This window comes from Manis javanica, chromosome 18, assembly GCF_040802235.1.
Source record: "Manis javanica isolate MJ-LG chromosome 18, MJ_LKY, whole genome shotgun sequence".
Classification (NCBI taxonomy): Eukaryota; Metazoa; Chordata; class Mammalia; order Pholidota; family Manidae; genus Manis; species Manis javanica.
In genome coordinates, this window is record NC_133173.1 from 4083729 (window position 1) to 4103603 (window position 19875).

General features: G+C 57.3%; 2 protein-coding genes across 3 annotated transcripts in view; one reads left to right on the forward strand and one right to left on the reverse strand.

The window, feature by feature from the left end:
- Window positions 1–24: 24 nt before the first annotated feature.
- On the forward strand, window positions 25–3287 carry CIB1 (calcium and integrin binding 1). The gene is made up of 7 exons (XM_017645206.3): window positions 25–324; window positions 455–489; window positions 1532–1640; window positions 2231–2381; window positions 2494–2612; window positions 2698–2786; window positions 3032–3287. Exons 1-7 carry the CDS (start codon window positions 274–276, stop codon window positions 3051–3053), a joined length of 576 nt encoding a protein of 191 aa, XP_017500695.1. The 5' UTR covers window positions 25–273; the 3' UTR covers window positions 3054–3287.
- A 493-nt stretch (window positions 3288–3780) lies between these two features.
- SEMA4B (semaphorin 4B) overlaps window positions 3781–19875 on the reverse strand; it is a 33836-nt gene continuing 17741 nt past the window's right edge. For both annotated transcript variants that reach the window (XM_037000462.2, XM_073227205.1), the window contains 13 exons: window positions 12075–12238; window positions 11858–11920; window positions 10206–10304; window positions 9461–9572; window positions 9096–9209; window positions 8831–8982; window positions 8486–8667; window positions 8203–8353; window positions 7473–7683; window positions 7258–7373; window positions 6913–7079; window positions 5725–5810; window positions 3781–5483 (listed from right to left, as the gene is read on the reverse strand). In XM_037000462.2, coding sequence (XP_036856357.1) covers window positions 4747–5483; window positions 5725–5810; window positions 6913–7079; window positions 7258–7373; window positions 7473–7683; window positions 8203–8353; window positions 8486–8667; window positions 8831–8982; window positions 9096–9209; window positions 9461–9572; window positions 10206–10304; window positions 11858–11920; window positions 12075–12238 — 2354 coding nt within the window. In that variant the 3' untranslated portion in view covers window positions 3781–4746. The remainder of the gene's footprint in view (window positions 5484–5724; window positions 5811–6912; window positions 7080–7257; window positions 7374–7472; window positions 7684–8202; window positions 8354–8485; window positions 8668–8830; window positions 8983–9095; window positions 9210–9460; window positions 9573–10205; window positions 10305–11857; window positions 11921–12074; window positions 12239–19875) is intronic.

The following is a 19875-nucleotide window of genomic DNA, read 5'->3' on the forward strand; positions in this document are numbered from 1 at the left end:
ACCCGGAGGCGGGGCCGTGAGGCCTGGGCTCCTGGCCGGAGCGTCCGGCCCCGCCCCGGGCCCCGCCTCCAGCTCGCCCGGGACCTCTCGGAGCCCGGAGCCACCGGGCGGAACCGAGCCGGGATCTCCTGGGAGCTCGAAGCAGGGGACGGGCCCGGGGGCGGTGGCCCCAGGAGCGGTTGCCGCGGGGACGGGACGGTGACGCCGCTCGAGGGCGGAAGTGAGAAAGTTGCCGGCGTCCCGGGACGAGTTGGCGGAGCTGTGCTCACGGCGATGGGGGGCTCGGGCAGTCGCCTGTCCAAGGATCTGCTGGCCGAGTACCAGGTGCGCGGGACCCGGGTCCCAGAGAGCTTGCGTGCGGGCGGGCGCTCGGGAGCGGGGTCCCGCAGCAGGCGGCAGGGCGGGCGCGGCCTCCGGGAGGCCCCGCTGAACCCCTTCTCGTTTTGCCTTCCAGGACCTGACGTTCCTCACCAAGCAGGAGATCCTCCTGTGAGTGCCGTCCCGTCCCCCCTGGAGACGGCTTCGGGGGAGGGCTGTGTCTTGCAGAGGGCAAACTGAGGCCCCCCGGAGGGAGGGTCGGGGCCTGCCCGAGGTCAGCAGCCGAGCCGGAACTGGGTTCAGGGCCCCGAGCCGCGACTGCCTTTCTTGGGCACGTCTCCCGCCCGCGCCGGGGCCCCGCTGGTGCACAGCGGAGCCACCTAGCAGCCGCCGGCCAAAGCTGGGCGCCCTTTGACCCTGCGCTGCCCTGGCTTCTACACACCCGAACTTCCTGCCCCAACCCGGCAGGGGCTGATGGTGGCGCTAGGCTGACTTTGCCTATTAACAAAGCCAGAGGTCTGGGAGGGCCTGGTCCTTCTCCCAACTTTATCTTAAAAAAACTAACCGTTAACGCTTAGTGGGCACTCACCATGCGCCAGGATCTGTGCTAAGTGATCGCCTACATTACCTAATTTAATCCTCATGAAGGAGGTAAGGGGACAGTGAAACAGGTCAGAGTTTGGTAACTTGCCTAAGACTAAGCTTCAAATAAGAGTACTTGAACTGGGGCTGGAACCCCTTTCTAGCCGTGTGCCAGCTTTATGTGGCCAGGGCATTTAAGTGGAGATTCCTGTGCCTCCCTTGCAAAAATTAACCCCAGTGGGAAGGAAGTGGGGGCTGAGGAGGAGAGAGTTTAGGGCAGCTGCTAAACAGAAGGAGGCTTACAGGAGCAGGAGATCCCTGAGATTTCAATTTGACTCTTCCTGCTCGTCAACGCCAATGTCTGGCTGCTTTTCGAACCTCTCTGCCCCTCGTGGAGCTCTAGCATCAGTGCCCAACATAGTGCCTGCAACAATGGGCCCTTAGTAAACACCCACTGCAAGAGTGGACTCGCAGCTTGTACTGTCTTGTGACATATTCCCTTTGGCTTATCACGCCTTGATGCCTCAAAAGTTGTGTGTGTGTGTGTGGCTTAGCTCCTCTCCTGGCTCATAATGGGCAGCAAGGTAGGAGTGGGGATGTGAAACACACAGGTCTCCCCTCCTTCTGCCAGAGCCCACAGGCGGTTCTGTGAGCTGCTTCCCCAAGGTCACCGGAGTGTGGAGGAGTCACTGCAGGCACGAGTGTCTTTGGAGCAGATCCTCGGCCTTCCAGAACTCAAGGTGCCAGCCCCCACCCGCCCTCTGCTGTGTATCTTGATTGAGATCATGTGGTCACTGGTCACCATTCTGGTCTTTTCTGTTTAACCCTGGTTTCCCAGGGGAAACCAAAATCACCCAGTGAAATTATCTAGTATGGTGTTTTTCAAGCTGGGATTCCCAGACATATTCTCGGAGATTCAGAGTTTTGTCCTTTAAGAGGAGTTGAGTTACCTATTCCAGAGGCTACTGCCTCTCCCCTGGGCTGCGGTGAAAATTTCTGTGCCAAGGGCCTGGCCTAGTGCCTATTTACCCAGAAAGTGTTCAAGTACCTGTATTTTACAATAAGCAGCCCATCTTGTTCTCTTTGCTTAAGATGCCTTCCTCCTCCTTCTTTGCCCCCAGGCCCGCCCTTGGCTTAAACTGACTCCCAGGAAAGCATCCCTGTCCCTTCCCCAGCTGAGTTAGTTGGTTCTGCTACCCTACAGTGGCCCCCAAGCTCTGAGCTCATGGTGTGGGTGCTGTGACATGCTCCCTCCAGTCCCCAGTACGGGGTGATGAGCTTGCAGCTGGGGCTGCGTCCTGTGGCGCTCACGGAAAGCTCTCTTGCCTAGGCCAACCCCTTCAGGGAGAGAATCGGCAGGGTCTTCTCTACATCCCCAGCCAGAGACAGCCTGAGCTTCGAGGACTTCCTGGACCTCCTCAGTGTGTTCAGTGACACAGCAACCCCAGACGTCAAGTCCCACTACGCCTTCCGCATCTTCGGTAAGGACCACCACCCCCTCCCACAATGTCTGGAGAGCTGAGGTCATTGTGCACGGAGCCTTGGGGCTCATCCTGACCACATCTTTCTTGGCTTCCTGAACCTGCTCTCCAGATTTTGATGATGATGGGACCTTGAACAGAGAAGACCTGAGCCAGCTTGTGAACTGCCTCACGGGGGAGGGCGAGGACACGCGGCTCAGTGCTTCGGAGATGAAGCAGCTCATTGACAACGTGAGCAGCTGCGATGGGCCAGGCCAGGGAGAGGGAGGCAGGCTTGGGGCCTTGGCTGACGCTACTGACGCTTCCCCTTCTCTAGATCCTGGAGGAGTCCGACATTGATAGGGATGGGACCATCAACCTCTCAGAGTTCCAGCATGTCATCTCTCGCTCACCAGACTTTGCCAGGTATGGCGGTGGTCCCCCTGCATTCTGGCCCCCATCTGCTGCTGCTGGGTGTGGGATGTTATGGGAGGTGGTCCCCTGGGTGAGAGGAAGCCCCCTGCTTCCTGTGTCTCCGGGGAGCTCTTCCGAAGGAGACTGGCAGACGGGACACGACCTATCCACGGGGGCTCGGGGGAGAGGGCAAGTTCGGGTTCGGTCCCCACCCCTCTCCTCTAGCAGCAAACCCCACCTACTCTTCTCCTGCTCAGCTCCTTCAAGATTGTCCTGTGATGGGCCACAGCTGTCCCAGCAGCCTGTCGAAGAACCAAGCCACTGCTGAGCTGTGGCAAAGGTCACGCACACCTGTTGCCTGGGCCGAGCTGGCCCGCCTGGAGCTGGCACCGTGCAGTTCTGCCCCAGGCAGGAGAGGGCCCTGCACCTTCAGGGCCATCCCCTGCTCGCTGTCACTGTCATCGCTCAGTGTTTCTACCAACGAGTAATAAACGTTGAGAGGTTTTTACCCTATTTGTGATGCAAGGAACACTGGTATGAGGAAGGACTGGACCGTCAAGAGCTGTGGTCTCGCTGAGAATGGGGAGGACCTAGAGGCCAGCAGAGTCAAACTGCGGCCTGCATGAAGGGGCAGCATAGGGCCAGGCCTTGTTCTCTCCTGATGGTGCTGGTGGTAGTTACGTGAATTTATGTGTTAATATGTGTAGAACCATGTACTTGAAGAACAGTCAATTTTCCTGTATGATCATTTTAAAAATAAGACTTTCAGAAGTTATAAAAACCTTTCCTGCACCCCTGAACTGAACTGGGGGTGCAGAGTAAAGGGCCTGAGGCAGAGCAAATGAATCCCCGCCCGTCAGCGCATTAAACTCCCCACCTCAGGAGGCAAACGCATCTGGGAGAGGTCGTTGCCGGGACAGGCTGGGAAGAGGGGGCTCAGAGCCCCGGAACTTGGGAGGACTGGGCCATTCTCTAGAAGTCGGTCATTTAAGAGGAAGGACTGTGATTCATTTCTAATTCTTTAGATTTTATTTAAAAAAAAAAAAAGTAAAGTGCATCTTATTAAAAAAATATATAAAACCCATATAAACCCAGGGTCCCTGTGCTGGGCAGTGTCAACATCCCTTCGAGTGGAGGCAGGCAGGGGTGAGGGTGAATGGAGAGAGGGCTCCCAGATGAAGCTGCGGAGGATGTGGGGAAGGGGGCACCGGGCTCCTTCAGGCCACGATGGGGGCAGGTGGGCACAGCCTCCTCCGCGAACTCTGAGGGAAAGGCAGACATGGCCGAAACTAGCTCCTGGGCCCCACTGCCTGTCTTTACATGGCCACAGCCTGATACAGGCTGGACAGGTCCCAAAGGTGAGTCTGAGCTCAGGGTCTGTGAAGGCTGCACTGCCAGCACTGCCCTCCCGTCCCCAAGGTGACAGGATAGTGGCTGCAACAGCTTGGCCAGCTGGCAGGGCAGGACGCAGAGCGTGAGCGGGGCCCTGGCTCTGCAGTGAGGCAGGCGGCCTGCAGCAGCAGGGTGGGGCAGAAGGCCGACGAGGGCGGCCTGTGAGGGATCTCCGGCTCGGCCTCACCTACTCCAATGCGTCGTCGTTGCCCTGCCGAGGCCACGGCCACCTGAGTCCTCGTGTCCTGCCCTGGCCCTCGGGGGTGGCATTCTGGGTGTCTCACCCCTCACTCGTTTCACATTTTCAACAGTTTTTTAAACAAAGGGCTCAGTTTACATAAGGGGCACTGTTCTGCCCACCAAGGCAGGCCGCCCCGGGCGTGCAGGGCAGGCCCCCATCTTCTGCTGGGCCTCAGGCCACGGCTGCCCTGGTGGGCGTGGGCCTCGCTACTCATCCGAAGAGCAGCAGGCCAGCTGGCTCCGCGGCTCCCGAGGGCGGAGCCCCACAGCCGTGTCCCACGAGGAGCCAGGGTCCAGGCGACGCCCTCGGAGCCCTCCATCCCTAGGGCCAGAAGCCTGCTCACACCACAGAGTCCCGGATCTCGGAGCCCAGACGGACCCGGGGCCGGGGGCACACTGGGGACACCTCCACGAAGCTGTCCTGGACGCTGAGGGGCCTCTTCTCTGACTCCGTGAAGACCCGGGGTCCTGGGGAGCTATCTGACAGGGCCTGGTAGCCTCGGTGGTCAAGCGGGGTGCTAGGGGGGCCCACGCCATTGAGCGGCCGGGTCTCAGGTGGCAACGCAGGGCGGGTCTTGGGGTGCACACTGGCACACTCCCCCTGCTTCAGGAAGATTTTCATGCCACCCCGGTGCCGGTAGAGGAAGAATAAAATGAGGAGTACCACGGCAAACACAAACAGCGCACACATCACCAGGAACTCGGTCCAGTAGGACTTGTCTGCACCCCAGCCGGCCTTGCCACCAACAGGCGCGCTCACTCGTGAGGTGCTGACGACAGGCACACTGCCCCTCCGGTCGGACTGGTCTGCTGTTGCATCCTCTACCACCTTTGGGCAGTAACTGGCCACCAGCTGTCGAAAGCCCTCCTCCAGGGACCAGCACTCGATCACCCCCAGCTCCTGCTGGCTGCCCACCAGCAGCAGGTCCCCAGTGGGCAACACCCGGCAAGAGGCTGAGGCATTGAGAGGGGCCCCGTTGTGCAGCCAAAGCCGGGTTGCCAGGTTGGAGAGGAGGGGACAGGCCAAGGTATTCACTGTGTTGGGCTGGAACTGGACTTGCTCACATGGCTTCGCACCTACGGGCATTAAAGGCACAGGGTGAAACGGGGCTGGCATCTGCCCACCTCCCTCTGGGCTATGCTCTCAAACCATGACAGGCAACTCCAGGGATGTTGGGAACTGAGTCTCGCTTCCCAGAGCCCTGCTTGCAGGGCGGGAGGGATGAGGGTGTGAGGAAGGGCATTTATGCCCCCCAGTGCCTGCAGGAGCCTTCTAAGCGTGGCCCCACCTCTCCCTCACCCGGAAGGAGCCCCTTACCTGCTGGTACAGAAGACCGGGGCTTGGCCGAGGAAACGTTGCAGAGGTTCTTGGCATTAGCCCCTTCAATGTCCTGGAACCAGGGCCTGAGAGCCAGAGAGTCTGGGGTAGGCCAGGAACCCCCACCAGCATGCATCACCCCTCAAGGCAGCAAAGGCCTGGGCAAGGGCCCAAGGCAGGGGTAAAAGGTAGGTGGCTTCTCCAGGCCGATTCCCTACCCACAGAGGGTCTGACTCAGCACCTCCTGTGTCTACACAGGTTTTATTTCAAATAGAAGTTACTATACTACCCTGAATTACAAAAGCAGTATGAGCCTTTAGAAAAAGTCTAGAAGGACAGCTGGATCTATATGCATCTATCTGTCTCTTGAAGCACAGCACACGTATTGACTTATTTAATAAAACATAATAAAGAAAAAAAGTAATTTTTGATGCACTCAGAAAACCTGAAGAACTCACCTAAGCAAAAAGGCTAAAAACACTACAAAAATCCCACACAATCCACCATCCGGTGATCACGACAGCATTTTTAGTATATCCCTCTAGGTATACATGTGTGTATTCATATGTGGTTCTCTGGAATAAAACACTAGCACCAGTTACCCCTGTGTGAAACAAGGACATTCCAAGTGGGACAGATCCTATTTTGACTAAAAATACGAGTATTTTTATTTTACACATATGCAGAAAAATCTTAGAGGATACACATCAAAGTCTTACTGTGACTCCAGGTGGTGGCATTAGAGGCAGTTTTCATTTTATTTGCACTTCTCTCTATTTTCTAAGTTTTCCACAGGAACATTTTACAATCCAAATAAGTTATCTTGAAAATAATTTTTCGTGGCTTTGTTAATGGACTGTGCATAGCCTTTACTTGTTGTTACCTGAACACACCCACGTGCCGATCCTGACTCTCCATGGTGATGACATTTCATACGTTCCCATATCACACCCCCACTTTGCCAGTTACTGCCCAAAGGCAGTAGAGGACACTGCCTACTGTGGTTTATACAGAAGGCAAACACTACTGTGTAAACCACACACTTTGGAGAGTAGTAAGGGGAGCTAGTTAATAATCATACTGAGACACTGGATGCATATGAGGCTGTGCGGTGATACTACAGAGGCCTGGGGAGTTCTGAGGCCACGTGCACAGGGCCAAGGGTCAGGGCCCTTCGGGGGCTCTCACCTGGAGGCCACCTCGGCTTGGGAGAGGTGGATGCGCCTGCAGTGGGAGCCGCTCCACGCGCAGTAGGGGTCGCGGGCAAGGACGCAGTCCCCACAGCTCCGGTACACGCTGCAGTTGGCCACGGGCACCTGGACCACCCCCGAGTGCGAGGCAGCATACAGCAGTCCCTGCACAGACACGGAGTGAGAGCCAGGGCCACCACCCACAGGTACATTTGGCTCGCACGCCCACCACAGCCACTCCCCAAGGGCCTCCCCTCATGCTCCAGGGCACCCCACTTCCTGACAGCTCACGCCTGAGCTGAGTGCCAGAGGGGCACCCCAAGCACGCTGCCAACACACTCACTCTGTCCGTATCCAGGAGCAGGTTCTGCACAGGCTCTCCTGGTGAGAAGATCTGGAGCTCCTCAATGAGGTGCACCTGGGGGCCCACACCCACCGCCTTGTGCAGTCGGCCGTCACCTGCAACAGGGACAGCACTCAGGCCCTGGGCCAAGCCGCTGCCGCGTCCCAGGAGCCAAGCCCCCTTGACCCCGAGCCCGCCCTGCCGCAGGTGCTCACTGGTGCCCAGGAAGAGGACATCGTAGGTGTGGTGCAGGCCAGGCACCCGGTGGACGGCCACACGCTGGTAGCGGGCCTGGGGCTGTAGCAGCAGGAGGCTGCTGCGGACCTGGCCGTCCATCAGGAAGTGGTCCTTGAGAAAGTTGAGCACGCGGTCTGGGAGCTGCAGGGAAGAGGTGATCTTCCTCTCCCGGGCACTGCTGGTGATACACTGAAGGGGAAGGTGGCGATGAGGTGAGCACTGCTTCGGGCAGCAGGCAGGCCTGGCCCTACCTCCTCAGTGGACAGCAGGGGTGCCTGTGCCGCCCTCAGAAGCCACGCATATCTCATGCAGTTCTGCAGGGAGCCAATATCCTGACCTGGAAGTCTAGGGGCAAGGCCCAGGATGTGGGGCACCGCACGGCCTGGCTGCCAGGGTTTCCGACCCCACCCATGACCCCCCTCTTCACACAGGCTTCAGGAAGCCTGGCCACACGTCCTGCTCCTTTAGCATCCTTCCCACCATTCTCAGGGAGCCCTGGCTGACCAAGGGGCATGATGGTGCCTGCAGTTGGCTCCCACACTTGTCCGCGGACACCCTTTGCCTGCCAGTGTTCTCTGGGGAAACCCAGGGGCCCAAAGCTGCAGCGGCTCATGGACACCCCCTTTGTCGTCTCTGCCCCCTCCTCTCACTTCCGTAGTCCCTCAGGCTGCCTCCCAGCACCCATGCTCTACAGGAAGCAGCACCTACCGCTCCTGGCCGCGGCGTGGGCACCGGGTGCGTCACGGTGTACCACTGCTGTGTCTCACGGTTCACCTCCTTGTAGAGGCCGTTGAAGGCCTTCTGCACGTCCTTCATGGTGAAGACACAGATGGCAGAGCCCTCTGTGGTCCCCCCGTGCCTACAAAGGAAATGGTTGGATTAAGCTGGGAGCTTCACAGCTCAGGATAAGGCTGGCTGGACCCAAGGCTTGCTCCTGAGCCCCACTCCCGGCCCCAACCCCGCCATCCAAGCCAGGTCCGCAGGGCCCTACCACTGGGACGTGAAGACCCCATAGAAGAGGGTATCACGCCAGTCCTGGGGACTGGGGCTCAGTGTGAAGACGTCCTGCAGCACATTGAAAGGGAAGCCGTCATCAGGCCGCGAGCACAGCAGCTGGGCCTTCAGGAAAGACGTCCAGCGCTGCTGCAGGACCCGCTCGCCACCCTCGTCGCCCTGGTGCAGGGGGAGAGAGGCTGGGCTGAGGCAGGCAGGTGACCCTGCCAGCCCCTCCTGCGCAGCAGCTGAGCTGGACGCCAGAAGGACAGGCAAGCCTCCAGCCCCCTGGCGTGCTCCTGGCCTTGCCCCGCGGAGCCTCTGGGGCGGCCCAGCCCCTCACCTTGCAGATGCGGGCGATGCGGGACACAATGGTGTTCTCGAAGAACTCAAACTCCTGGCCAGTCTCGCTGAAGAAGAAGTAGATCTTGTCGTCATCCCCTTGCAAGCTCCCCAGGCTCTCGGGAATGTAGGCTGAGGCCACAAAGGCTGGGTCTGTGGGGCCGGCGGGGCACGCAGTCAGCTCAGGATCCCACAGGCCCTGCCGGGGAGAGCGCCCCGCCCCAGGGCTCTGGGCACTGCCCTCGGCGGTGGGGGGACGGCTTCACCTTGCAGCCAGTTGAGGGAGCTCTCGGTCTTGGTGGGGCGGGGGCTCTGGCTCCGGGAGATGGCCGGGTCATTCCCCTGGAAGCTGCTGACTGTTCCTGTGTAGAGCTCACCATCTGCCAAGAGACATTCCCATGGGGGCGGCCCCTTCTCACTCAGGGCCCAGAGGGACCCCACGCTGCACGTCGCTGGTGGAGAGAGAAGGGAGCAGGAACCGGGGAAAGCCCAACCCGAGGGCAGTCCAGGGTCGCTGTGCACCTCCGGGGAACAGCTCCGCGGAGACCCACGAGCTCAGGCCTGGGGCCTGCCTGCCGCCCCCACGTGGGGCCTCAGTGAACGCGTCCTGCCGCTCTGCCCCGACACTCACCAACCACCAGAGCTGTGGACTTGAAATTAGGGTCAAAGGGACAACGGCCTTTGCCATCTTCCAGGAGGATGTGCCCCGCCTTGTCCTGGGCCAGAGTGAAGTTCTCCACATTCTGCAACGAAGCAGATGGGTGAGCACAGGGAGGGGTGGGCTCAGTGGGCAAGGCGGCAGGTGCCCAAGAGGGCAACTCCAGGAGTGAGGCATCAGGCAGCCCTCCTCCTCACCATGGGACCCAGGGCACGCTGCCCTCACTGCCTGGCAGTGACCCTCTGGGATGGGCACTCCTAGTCCCTGCTGGCAGAGGGGAGACAAGGCTTTGAAAAGTGACCTGAGCCAGGAAGCGGTAGCAATGTGACTCAAAGCCAGGCATGTCTGACTCTAACGCTGGTGCTCCAACCCACAGCCTCAAGATGCCACCCTCTGCCAAGGTGTGTATAGGGTAGAAAAGCAAGGATGTGCATGCTGCAGAGGGGTGCACAAGGTGGGCTGCCAAGAATCCAGTGAGGGCTGGGGAGAGAGCTGGAGGAAGCAGGAGAGGTGTGAGTCAGGGCTGGGACAGGGCAGCGCAGCTGTCAGGCCTGGGGCTGGGCCTCAGGGCCCTTGGTGCCCATGGCTACCTAGAAGCATCCCCTGGGCCCTGCCCTTCACCAGGGGTTGGTGCAGGAGAACAGCTCTCTGGGGCAGAAAGAGGGGCACGTCCCAGGCCAGCTGCAGGCCAGCGAGTGGGGTCAGAAGGGGCACTCACAATGTAGGTGCAGATGGGGCTGAAGGCTGCTGTGCCGCAGGCGAACAGGTGGCTGCTGTTGAGTGGCAGGAGGATTTTGATGTAGTTTTGACAGTCCCGCTGGGGAGAGGCAGGAAGATGTCAGGCCCAAGCTGGCCACCAGGGGGCACTCCCGAGTCCTCCCCACCAAACCCAAGGCCAGTCCTGGGGTGAGGCCTCTGCACCTGCCCCACCCCACCCCTGATGTGGGGAACTACAGTCCTGGAATACATGAGAACTGGGGAGCCTCCTGGGGGAAGAGAAAGCTGAGGACCACAGAATGTGGATTATGGACAGGGATCTTGGGGCTCAGCTAGGTCTGGGGTTGGAAAACTCTTCCTCAGATTGGAGGTGAAAGCACAGAATCCCTCCCTCCTGGGCTTTCCTGGTCCCCTGTGAGTCCTCTTCAGAACCTCAGTGAAAGCCACTGGTCCCCCCAGGCCACCTGGTGAGGAAGCCATAGCACAGAACAGGAGGGTGCACTTGGTCGTGAGCCCTGGACCCCAGGGTTGTGGCTCCCTCCTCAAGGTGTCTAAAAGGCTCTCCGACTGAGCTCCTGGTCTTCCCCAAACACTTTCTCCTCCAAGACTGCTCCCCTTTCATTAACAGTAGCTCCATCTTCTCGGGTGCTCAGGCTCCAACCCCGCTGGCAGCCTGGATTCCTGTCTCCCCCATTTCCCACCTGGAAATCCCGGTGGCCCCATCTCACAGTACACCTGGAATCTGGCCATTTCTCCCTGGTGCCACCCTGGTCTGGGCCACCACCACCACTCTCTACTATGACAGCCAGGGAGACCCTTTTAAAACAACACGCCAGACCTGCCACTCCTCTGCTCATCCCTCCAGGGTTCCCCAAGTCCCTCCGAGCAAGATCCGCAATCCTGCTCCTTCTCGGTGTGTCCTGTGGTCAGCAGCCCCACCTCCTTCTAATCCTGGCTCACATGTCACTTCTTTAATGAGGTGTAACCTGACCATCTATTAAACCACTTTCTGCCTATTGTTCTTCCTTTTCACAATTATATTTCCAGAGTCTCAAAATATCAGGGCACAGAGCAAGTGCTTAATAAATGTCTGTTGAATAGAAGACCTGAACCTGTGCCCTCACCCCAAGTCTGATGCTCTTTGGCCTTTACCTTTGCTGCCCCCTGCTCACTCAGGACACGGAAGCCTCTGGGAATGGAGGGGAGTCCTCCAGGGGAACCTCGGCTGGGCCAGCCCCCACCCAGCAGTCTGGCCAAACCAAACCAGAATCCATCAGACCTGCTCCCTCAGCTTATCGGCAGAAGGATACGACTGCCACCCCCACCCAACCACCGCTCATGCTGGAAGCTGGCATCTATCGGGCACTTATGTGCCAGGTACTTTGTACCTACTAGCTCGCTGAATCCTTAGAGTAAGTCCAGTGAGACAGACATCATTATTCCCACTTTACAGGTGGGACACTAAGGCTCCAGAGCAAACCTACCCACCCAAAGTCACACAGAGAGAAGGATAAGGCCATCCCCAGGCCTGCCCACCTCAGAAGCCTACACCCTCTCCCCCACAGCTGCTCCCACCCTCTGCCTCGGCCCTGGGCCCAGGTCTATCACCCACCATCCCTCCTCCAGGCCAGGCTGCCTGCAGGCCTGGCTCACCTGCGGGTCTTTGCCCTTGAAGCTGCACTGCTGTTTCCTGTCCGCATCTGCACTCCACAGCAGCTGAGGAACGAGAAAAGGGGGGAAGGTGAACGTGTAAGTGGACATGAAGGAGATGCTGAGTCTCCTCTCCTCGGACCCAGAAGGTCAATCTTCCTGCCCATCCTCCCCTCTGCCATCCCCTGCCCACTGCAGCCAGTGCTGGGCAGCATCTCACCTCCTGGTACCCCCCGTCTGGCAGGAAGCTGACACTGCTATTCAGTGCAAAGAGGGCCTCTCGGGCGCCCACATACAGAGTCTTGCCATCCCTGCTCAGCAGAAGGGCTGTGTAGTTGGAGATGTTTTCAGCTTCAAATCTGAGAAATGGCCGCTCTTCAGAGCCTGGGGAGAGGAGGATGGGCATTATTACCTGGGGGCCAATGCCTCCTGCAGAATCCTCTTACACCCGCCTCTAGAATGGGCCAATCTGAAAGCAGGGGAGCAAGGCAGTGGGTAGCCAGGTGTGGGAGCAGGGGGATCGGGTGTAAACATGAACAGTATTCCCCAGTCCTCAAACATGATGTGAGAAACAAGCAGGGATGAATGTGAGAGAATATTAATTATAGCACCGTTATATCATGGTGGTGAAAAATTTGAAACAACGTGAATGTCCAACCACAGGGTACTGTTGACAATCAATCATAATACTCCACTCTCTGGAATACCGTGTAGCTGGTAAAAATGATGCTATATTAGAATCCCTAAAGAAACAAGCAAAGGCATATAAAGCATGTACAATACATATGAAGCGAACCAAAATATAAAGTGATGGATTTTGAGCACATTAAAGAATTTAACACTCCTCTTTGAGTGGCATTAGACCCAAAGAGAAGGACCTGTAAACACAGCCGTCCTCGGCCCTGCAGTGGACATGACTTACCCTGGCAGAGGGCTGCAAACACGGGGTACTGGTCTTAACCCTTAGTACCACCTCACAGTCATTCATGGAAGATTTGTGGTTGTTCAGCAGAATGTAGATGCCACCACCCCTGACCTCAGAAATGAATGCACGACAGGCTCATGTTGGGATGCTGGGAGTGAGGGGAGTTAAAGAAAGGGAGATCTCTGTATCTTCCTCTGAGAGTGACAATAGGGAAGAGTCCATGGCTAAATTGGGGGCTATTGCAAAGGTAACCAAAGACCAGAGTGGCAGAAAATGTTCGGAGGTGGTAGGGATGAAGATATAAGCCACGGAGAACATTATTTTTCTCAGCAGCAAATCAGTAAGAGAGATAAGCCAAGAAATAGTGGTGTAAGTGTTTTGCCTAAATATACAGAGGAAACCACTGTAAAACAAAAAGTCTAGATGATTAAAAGTCACCCCTTTTAACCAGGCCTGGGGCTGGGGATGACTGAGGCATCTGTTGCTTTTCACAAGTCCTATCCTTAAAAATAAATAAATAAAAGGTACATGTTGCCTTGATATAAATTTTAAATATCTTTCATTGCTGTAAATATGTTATAACAAAGAAAAATTCTAATTATCTACCACTAAGTGAAAATAAAGGTTATGAAATTGTGTGCATAGTTAGATTCTACTTTTTTGGTGGGAAAAGTACAAACAGAAAAAAAAATCCAGAGGGATGAATCACGATATGCTGCCGAGTGGCGTAGTACCTGGTAGGATTATAGGTAATTATTGTCCCTTTTCACACATGATTGCTTTTGGATTCTACAAGAAGCACAGTATACTCGAGTGATGCAACATAAATAAATTAGAAGAAAAGAAGGAAAAGAGACGCAAGCACCTGTCCACCAGGGTACCATTTGTGCTCTGAGTGATTAATGGGCTTGATGAGAAATTATTTTAAAAATTCTAAGCAGCTGATAAGAAAAGAAAAACAAGCCCAGAGCAGCACCCTCCAACCTCAGGTACGCCCTGCCCGCCTGTGCGTCACGGCCACGCAAACAAACACAGTCTAATGAAGCTGAGGAAGCAAAAGGTGCAACCTGCCAACAGAGCAGCTGTGAAGGCAGCTTCATGTGTTTTTATATGGGGAGCGTTTTTACATACCCCCAGCCTGGTTCCACAAAGGGCAGGAAGTCAGAAAGAGAAGGTAGTGAAATATAAACACTACAATCAAGGGCAGAGAATAAAAACAAATCAGAAGAAAACATCTAAAGCAGAAAGTATGGTATGGGCAGATTAACTTCAACAGGTCATGGGGTCCTCACACAGCTACTAGAGATGGGCTGCACGGTTAGCGTTGAGCCTCCCAGTGGACAAAGAGAAAAGGGAAACGAAGTTACCTTGTCCTTGCTGCCCACGAGGAAGAATATATACCAGCCTTTCTGGGGAAGCTAAGCTTTTTACCTAGCCACTAATGCTGAAGGGAGGGAGCCCTCAGGTGACTTCCTAGCAAACCTGCTGGGCCTGCGGATTGGTAGGATCCCATCAACAAACAGGATGATGGAATTTCCAAGGCTGCTCTGCACAATGTCTGCTGATGAGGGAAGGTGATGCACAAGGTGACCAGCACAGGAGTCTACGGCAGAATGTGTGTGGCTCTGCCACTGGAGTCTTGTCACACTCCGGAAGCAGAGTTAGAACTGGGGCTGAGTGACGAACTCACATGGGGAGGTCCCACCTAATGTCTAGAGCCTGGACTCTGCTACTGAAAACTATACAGGGCAGCTGTGGTCTGGAGACGTTAAGGCCTCTCTCTGAGCTATCAAGGCCAGAATCACTTTAGACTCTCAATCTTTTACCTCGAATTTCCAACTCCTACCACTTCCCACCAGCACTCCACATGCTAGGAAGTTTACAGCATGAATCCCTCACTTCCCCCAACTACAAAATTTCTGATCACGATGAAGCCCAATTAAAAGTTGCTTAGACTTCTACCGATGAGCCTTCTGGAACAAAAAGCCTGATTTCTTTGTGCTCTGCTCCCAGGAAGAACCACCATCCTGAAGAGACCCCTCCTGTTGTCCACCACAGGGCCACTCCCAGGAGGTGCTATGATGAACAGGCTGTAGACACCACCTGCCGGCATGGCCATGATAACCCTGTGACATAGGGACTGTTGTTATCCCGGTTTATACAAGAAACAAAAGCTTAGAGGTGAAGCTACTTACACAAAGCCCCACAGCAAAAAAGCAGCTTTGGTGAGGCCAGCTCAGGAGGTCTCCTTCCCGAATCCACGGTCTGCAAACTGCATCATACAGCAAAATCACCCCAAGACTCAAACTCCAGGGCCTGGCCCTAGAGATTCTGATGCTCTGGGTGGGGGTGGGGCCTGAGAACGTGCCGTGTTACAGGCTCCCCGATGACTCTGAACTAAGCGGCCCAAGGAGCACACTGTGAGAAGCACCATGTAGGTCCTTTGCAGGGCAGTGTAGTCATCTCAGTGAGCTTTTCTCATATGTATTACAGGGATAATGAAGAACAATGCCTGGCAGTCTCAGGAGGAGTCGGTGAGACTAGGACAAATAGCCCCTGCCATCCTGCCTTATCTTTTGCATCCCTCCGCTTCTCTGAAAAAGGGTTGGTTCAACTCTGCCAATGCTTATCTGCCTGCAGAGAAGGGGCATTTCCACCCGGGTGGGTCCTATAGGTCTGACTGGGCAGGAGGCTGTTCCTGGAATCTGTCCAGATACAGAAATGCCAAAGGTCAGAGATAAGCTGAAGTCCGGGTGGCAGCCCAGCCCCACTCAGGCTTGGGAGGCAGTAGAAACCTGCCAAGGAGCATGCAGAACACAGCCAAGCTGGAGGGGCAGCCAGGGCACCAGCTGCCCAGCCCTGGTCCACCCAGCTCTCCAAACAAGCCAGCTGCTGAAGAACCTCCCCATCTACCTCCTCCAGTCATAATGGGAGCAGTCAGTGAAGTGGCAAAGCGACAGAAAAGCGCCTCAAAGAAGTAGGCTAGGGGCCCCTTACACCATGCGCCCCACTCTGCAGATGCTCCTCCTTCGCCTGTCTGCCCCGAGCCTCTCAGACTCAAACGAGGACAAGCGATTTGAACCTAGGTTAGTACCTGGCCACACAAGAGTCTGGTGTCCTAAAGGCCTTGCCCCACAGCTGCTGCTGCCTGGTGGAAGTCACCAGGGCTCGTCAGTGGAGATGAGATAATGGCTCTCCAACTGGGACTCTCCATGAGACAGAGATACCTCTAGATTCAGAGGCCTGGGTCAAACCCTGCCTGTCGCTTACCACCCACCAGGACAAGCCACTTAACATCGTGCAGCCTCACTTTCCTTATCTGTAAAATGGGGATAACAGCACCTCACTGCATAGGGTTGTTATGAGAAGAAATGAGACAAAGAATGTAGATAATAATGTACATAATAGCCCACATTTACTGAGAGCTTTGGTCAGAACAACTCTGCACACGTTATCTCAGGGCTGGCGTGGTGTCTGGCACACGACCAGCACTTGAGAGGATCAGAAACAAAACCCACAGCCCTGCAGGAAAATCCAGCCCAGCAAGTGCTGCCAGAGGAGAGGGCAGCTTGGAGGGCCGGGCCTCCCGTGTCCTCCTGGGTAAAAATCTCATCCTAGGCGATCTGAACCTAGGTTAGTACCTGACCACACAAGAGTCTTGGGGCCAATCCGAACACTGGCTCCGAAACGGGATGGGCGCACAGGCACATGCCCTTGACAGCTGGCCTCTGCCGGCAATGCTCAGAGCAGTGCTCCTGCCTGCGCCGCCTCCAGTCACTGCAAAGATGTCTGCGTGGGACCCGCGTGAGCATGCCTGCCTGCGTGTGTGTGTGTGTGTGTGTGTGTACACCCTACTGCAGGGCTTGTCCATGCTTGTGTGTTCGTTCCAGGGTGCTATGTGTGCAGAGGTGCCCAGGAGGGGGCGTTTGTATACTCCACTCCCGGTGAGTGCTGACACACCTCAGGGTCAGTCTCGGCCTCCACACTCTCCCCGTGGGGCAGAGAGAGTGCCTCACGCAGTCATGTGGGCATCTGGGCTGCGGCACTGCTCCGACATCACATACATCTCCTACCCAGAGGGCTGGTTAGGTCCGGGATGGAGAGAGCCTGGCTGCCTGAGGCTGTGGCTGGTGTTTCCAAGTGGAAGAAACCTTTCCATCCACCCTGGGCAGGCCTGAGCCGGTGGCTCCCCAAGGCCCTGAGAAGGCAGCACGGGGACTGGCCTGGGGCTGCCTGGCACGAAGCCTCCTCGGGGAGGGCGCGTTGGGTTGGGCACATCAGGACCCCCTCTGCCATCGCTGGGCCTGGGGCTCTCAGCAGGAAGTGATACAGGAACAACTCAGCCCCCAGCCTCACCTAGGGTTTCTCCTCTTTCCTGTGACTCAGCCGGAAGCTTGGTGCTCTCTGGGGTGAGACGGGAATTGGGCTCAGCACCATCCCCACCCCAGGCGGTCCCCACCCAGGCCAGCCAGGGAGCTGCAGCAGGGCCATGACTCAGGGCCCCACCCCGCCTTTCTCTGTACTGTGGCTCCAGGCACCACAGCTGACGCTGACCTGACCCTAAGGTTCCGCCCTCCACAGGCCCCAGCAGGATTAGGTCGGAAAACTCCAGCTTCCCTGTGAAGTCAAGGTACCACCAGCAGAGGGGACGCAGCAGACTGCCCACTGGTTGACTCACAAAGTCCCCAGCCAGGGATCTGGACGGGAAACAAGCCCCTGAGAAGCTCCCAGAGGTCCTGTTGGCGCACCCTGTCCACAGGGAGTTGCATCGGACCCTTGGACTCATTTGTCCCGGCAGGAGCACCACCTCCAGGCAGGGGTGCTGACTCAGCAGCAGACCAGGCGAGGCAGCGACATGCACATCCTCCCTGCGTGCCTCCCAGGTGTGGGGCAGGGCCGCCTGTCGCACCGGAAGCCGAGGCCCCAACTCTGCCACCACAGGCCAGGCAGAGTCCCTGACCAGGGAAGGGACACTCCTGGCGGGGGAAGTGAGACAGTGTGCTGGAGGTCCTCTCCATGACTGAGATAACCAAGAAAGAGGCCAGGAGGCAAAGGAACCCAGCCCAGAAGCATCCTCTGTCCCTGGGGCAGGCACACACAAGAGAGCCCACTGCCCGACTGGCCAAGAGCTCCTGCCAGCATCACTGGGTGGCCTCCAGCCCCTCAGAGGCTCCCTCGTGCCCGGCTGGCCAGCAGAGCCCTAAGCCAGAGCCTGTCCAAGCGGCTGCCACCTTGGGAGCTTGACCTCTGCCCACCCACCCAAGTCAGCTACTCAGCCCTCTGCTCAGGGGCTGGCTGTCCCCCAACGACCCTTCTCTCTTGGGGCCTCTACCCAAGGACCACCTTCCTCCCCAAGGACGGCTCTCCTTTTCCGAGGAAACGGGCCATGGGGCATAAACAACCTCAACATCCTGACATCCCCAGAGACAGTCCTGCATCAGCCCCCGCCTCTCAGCAGTTTTCTTCACTGTTCATCCTAGAAATCAGTGCCTCCCTCCCCTCCTTCTCGACCAGAGGAAGCCCCCAGGGCTGTCGGCACGCACCTCCCATTCACCCAGACTGGGAGGCAGGCCTCAACCAGCCCCACACCTGCCAGGGCCCAGGCATTGCCTCACTGCCAAGCCCCGGATGCCAGGGGGCACGGCCTTGCACACGGCCAGTGGACAGCCTGTCCCCTAGGTGTCTGCATACGGGCCTCAAGGGTCCCCTGCCGTCTCCCTCCCACTTCCCTGGGGCCTCCAGCCCACCACCGCACTGTACACTTACTAAGCACTTTAAATGCACTAATGCAGCTATTCCTGTAAGACTGTGGCAGGGCAGGCATTACCACCTGCGATTTTCAGCTGAGAGACCCCGAGACACAAGGCACGTAACTTGCCAGCAGCCAGAGCCAGGGAGAGGTGTGGGGTGAGACCTGAACCCGGGCTGCTGGCTCCAGGGTCTGTGTTACTAGTCACCCTCGGCCTCTCCAGGACCTGAGCTTGTGCGCTCTAGTCCCCTGAGGTCAGCCCTCGGCCCCTCGTCACACACCCATGCCCATCACTTGGGGGATGCTGGCGACCCTCGAATCTCGTCATCTGGGGCAGAGCGTCCTCTAACGCGCCAGGCCCCGGCGTGGGGGACCCTCCACAGGCACCTCCCGCACTGCCCTGTCGCAGACCCACTCACCGACCTGGAACCTTATGTCTCTGTGTAGCGCCACCGATCCCATGGAAACTGGATGCCACCCTGTCCCCTCCCTCACCCAGGACTCCCAGTGCTGGTCCTCCTCAGTGTCTTTCACATCTGCTCTACCTGCCGCCTCTGCTCCACAGTCGCGACCTGGGCCGCCACCCTCCCTCAGCTGGGCCTCCGCAGCAGCCTCCCAGCTTGCCCCTGCCCCAGCCCAGGTGCTGTGCTGCACCCACAGCGCTCTCTGGGCACCGTCAGTGTTCTGTGTGAGACCCTCAACTGTGTCCCGCTGTCACAGCCCCCTCCTGTTTCAGCCAAGTGACACCAAACTGCCACTCACAGTCCTACTTCTCCTCTAGTCGTTGCTCAGGCAGTCCCTGCCTGGAATGCTCTGCCCTTGGACTGACTCCTGCGCATCCTCACCTCCTCCAGGAGGCCTTCCTGAATCCCCAGATGGGCAAGAGCTACTTCTGTGTGTGCCCATCATTTCCTGTTCACACCTCTCGAAGGGCACTGGCCATACAGTTGATGATGGTGGATTTTCTGTGCCTGTCTGTCTGTTCCACCACACTGAGTGCACCTTGAGGGTAAGACTGTTGTCTTATTCATGTCTGTACCCCGTACTTGTGTCGGGTGCTCTGGTCCAGGGAGGGGCCCCAGATTTAAAGGGGCCAGTCTAGAGTCTGGAGGCCTCATGCCAGCCCCCAACCGGAGCATGCAGCCCTGCGATCTCTGCCTGGCAGTGCTGCAGGGAGACAGGGGGCCACAGGGCCTGCAAAGGGGAGTCGCAGGTTCCTGCGTGAGTCCTAACTTTTATCACTGACCAGCTGTGCAGTCCTGAAGAGGCACCTGCCGACACAGAGGGGGAGCCCTCGCAGGGTTGCTGGGAAGACCAAATAAATGCACTCTGTAGAAATGCCAGGAC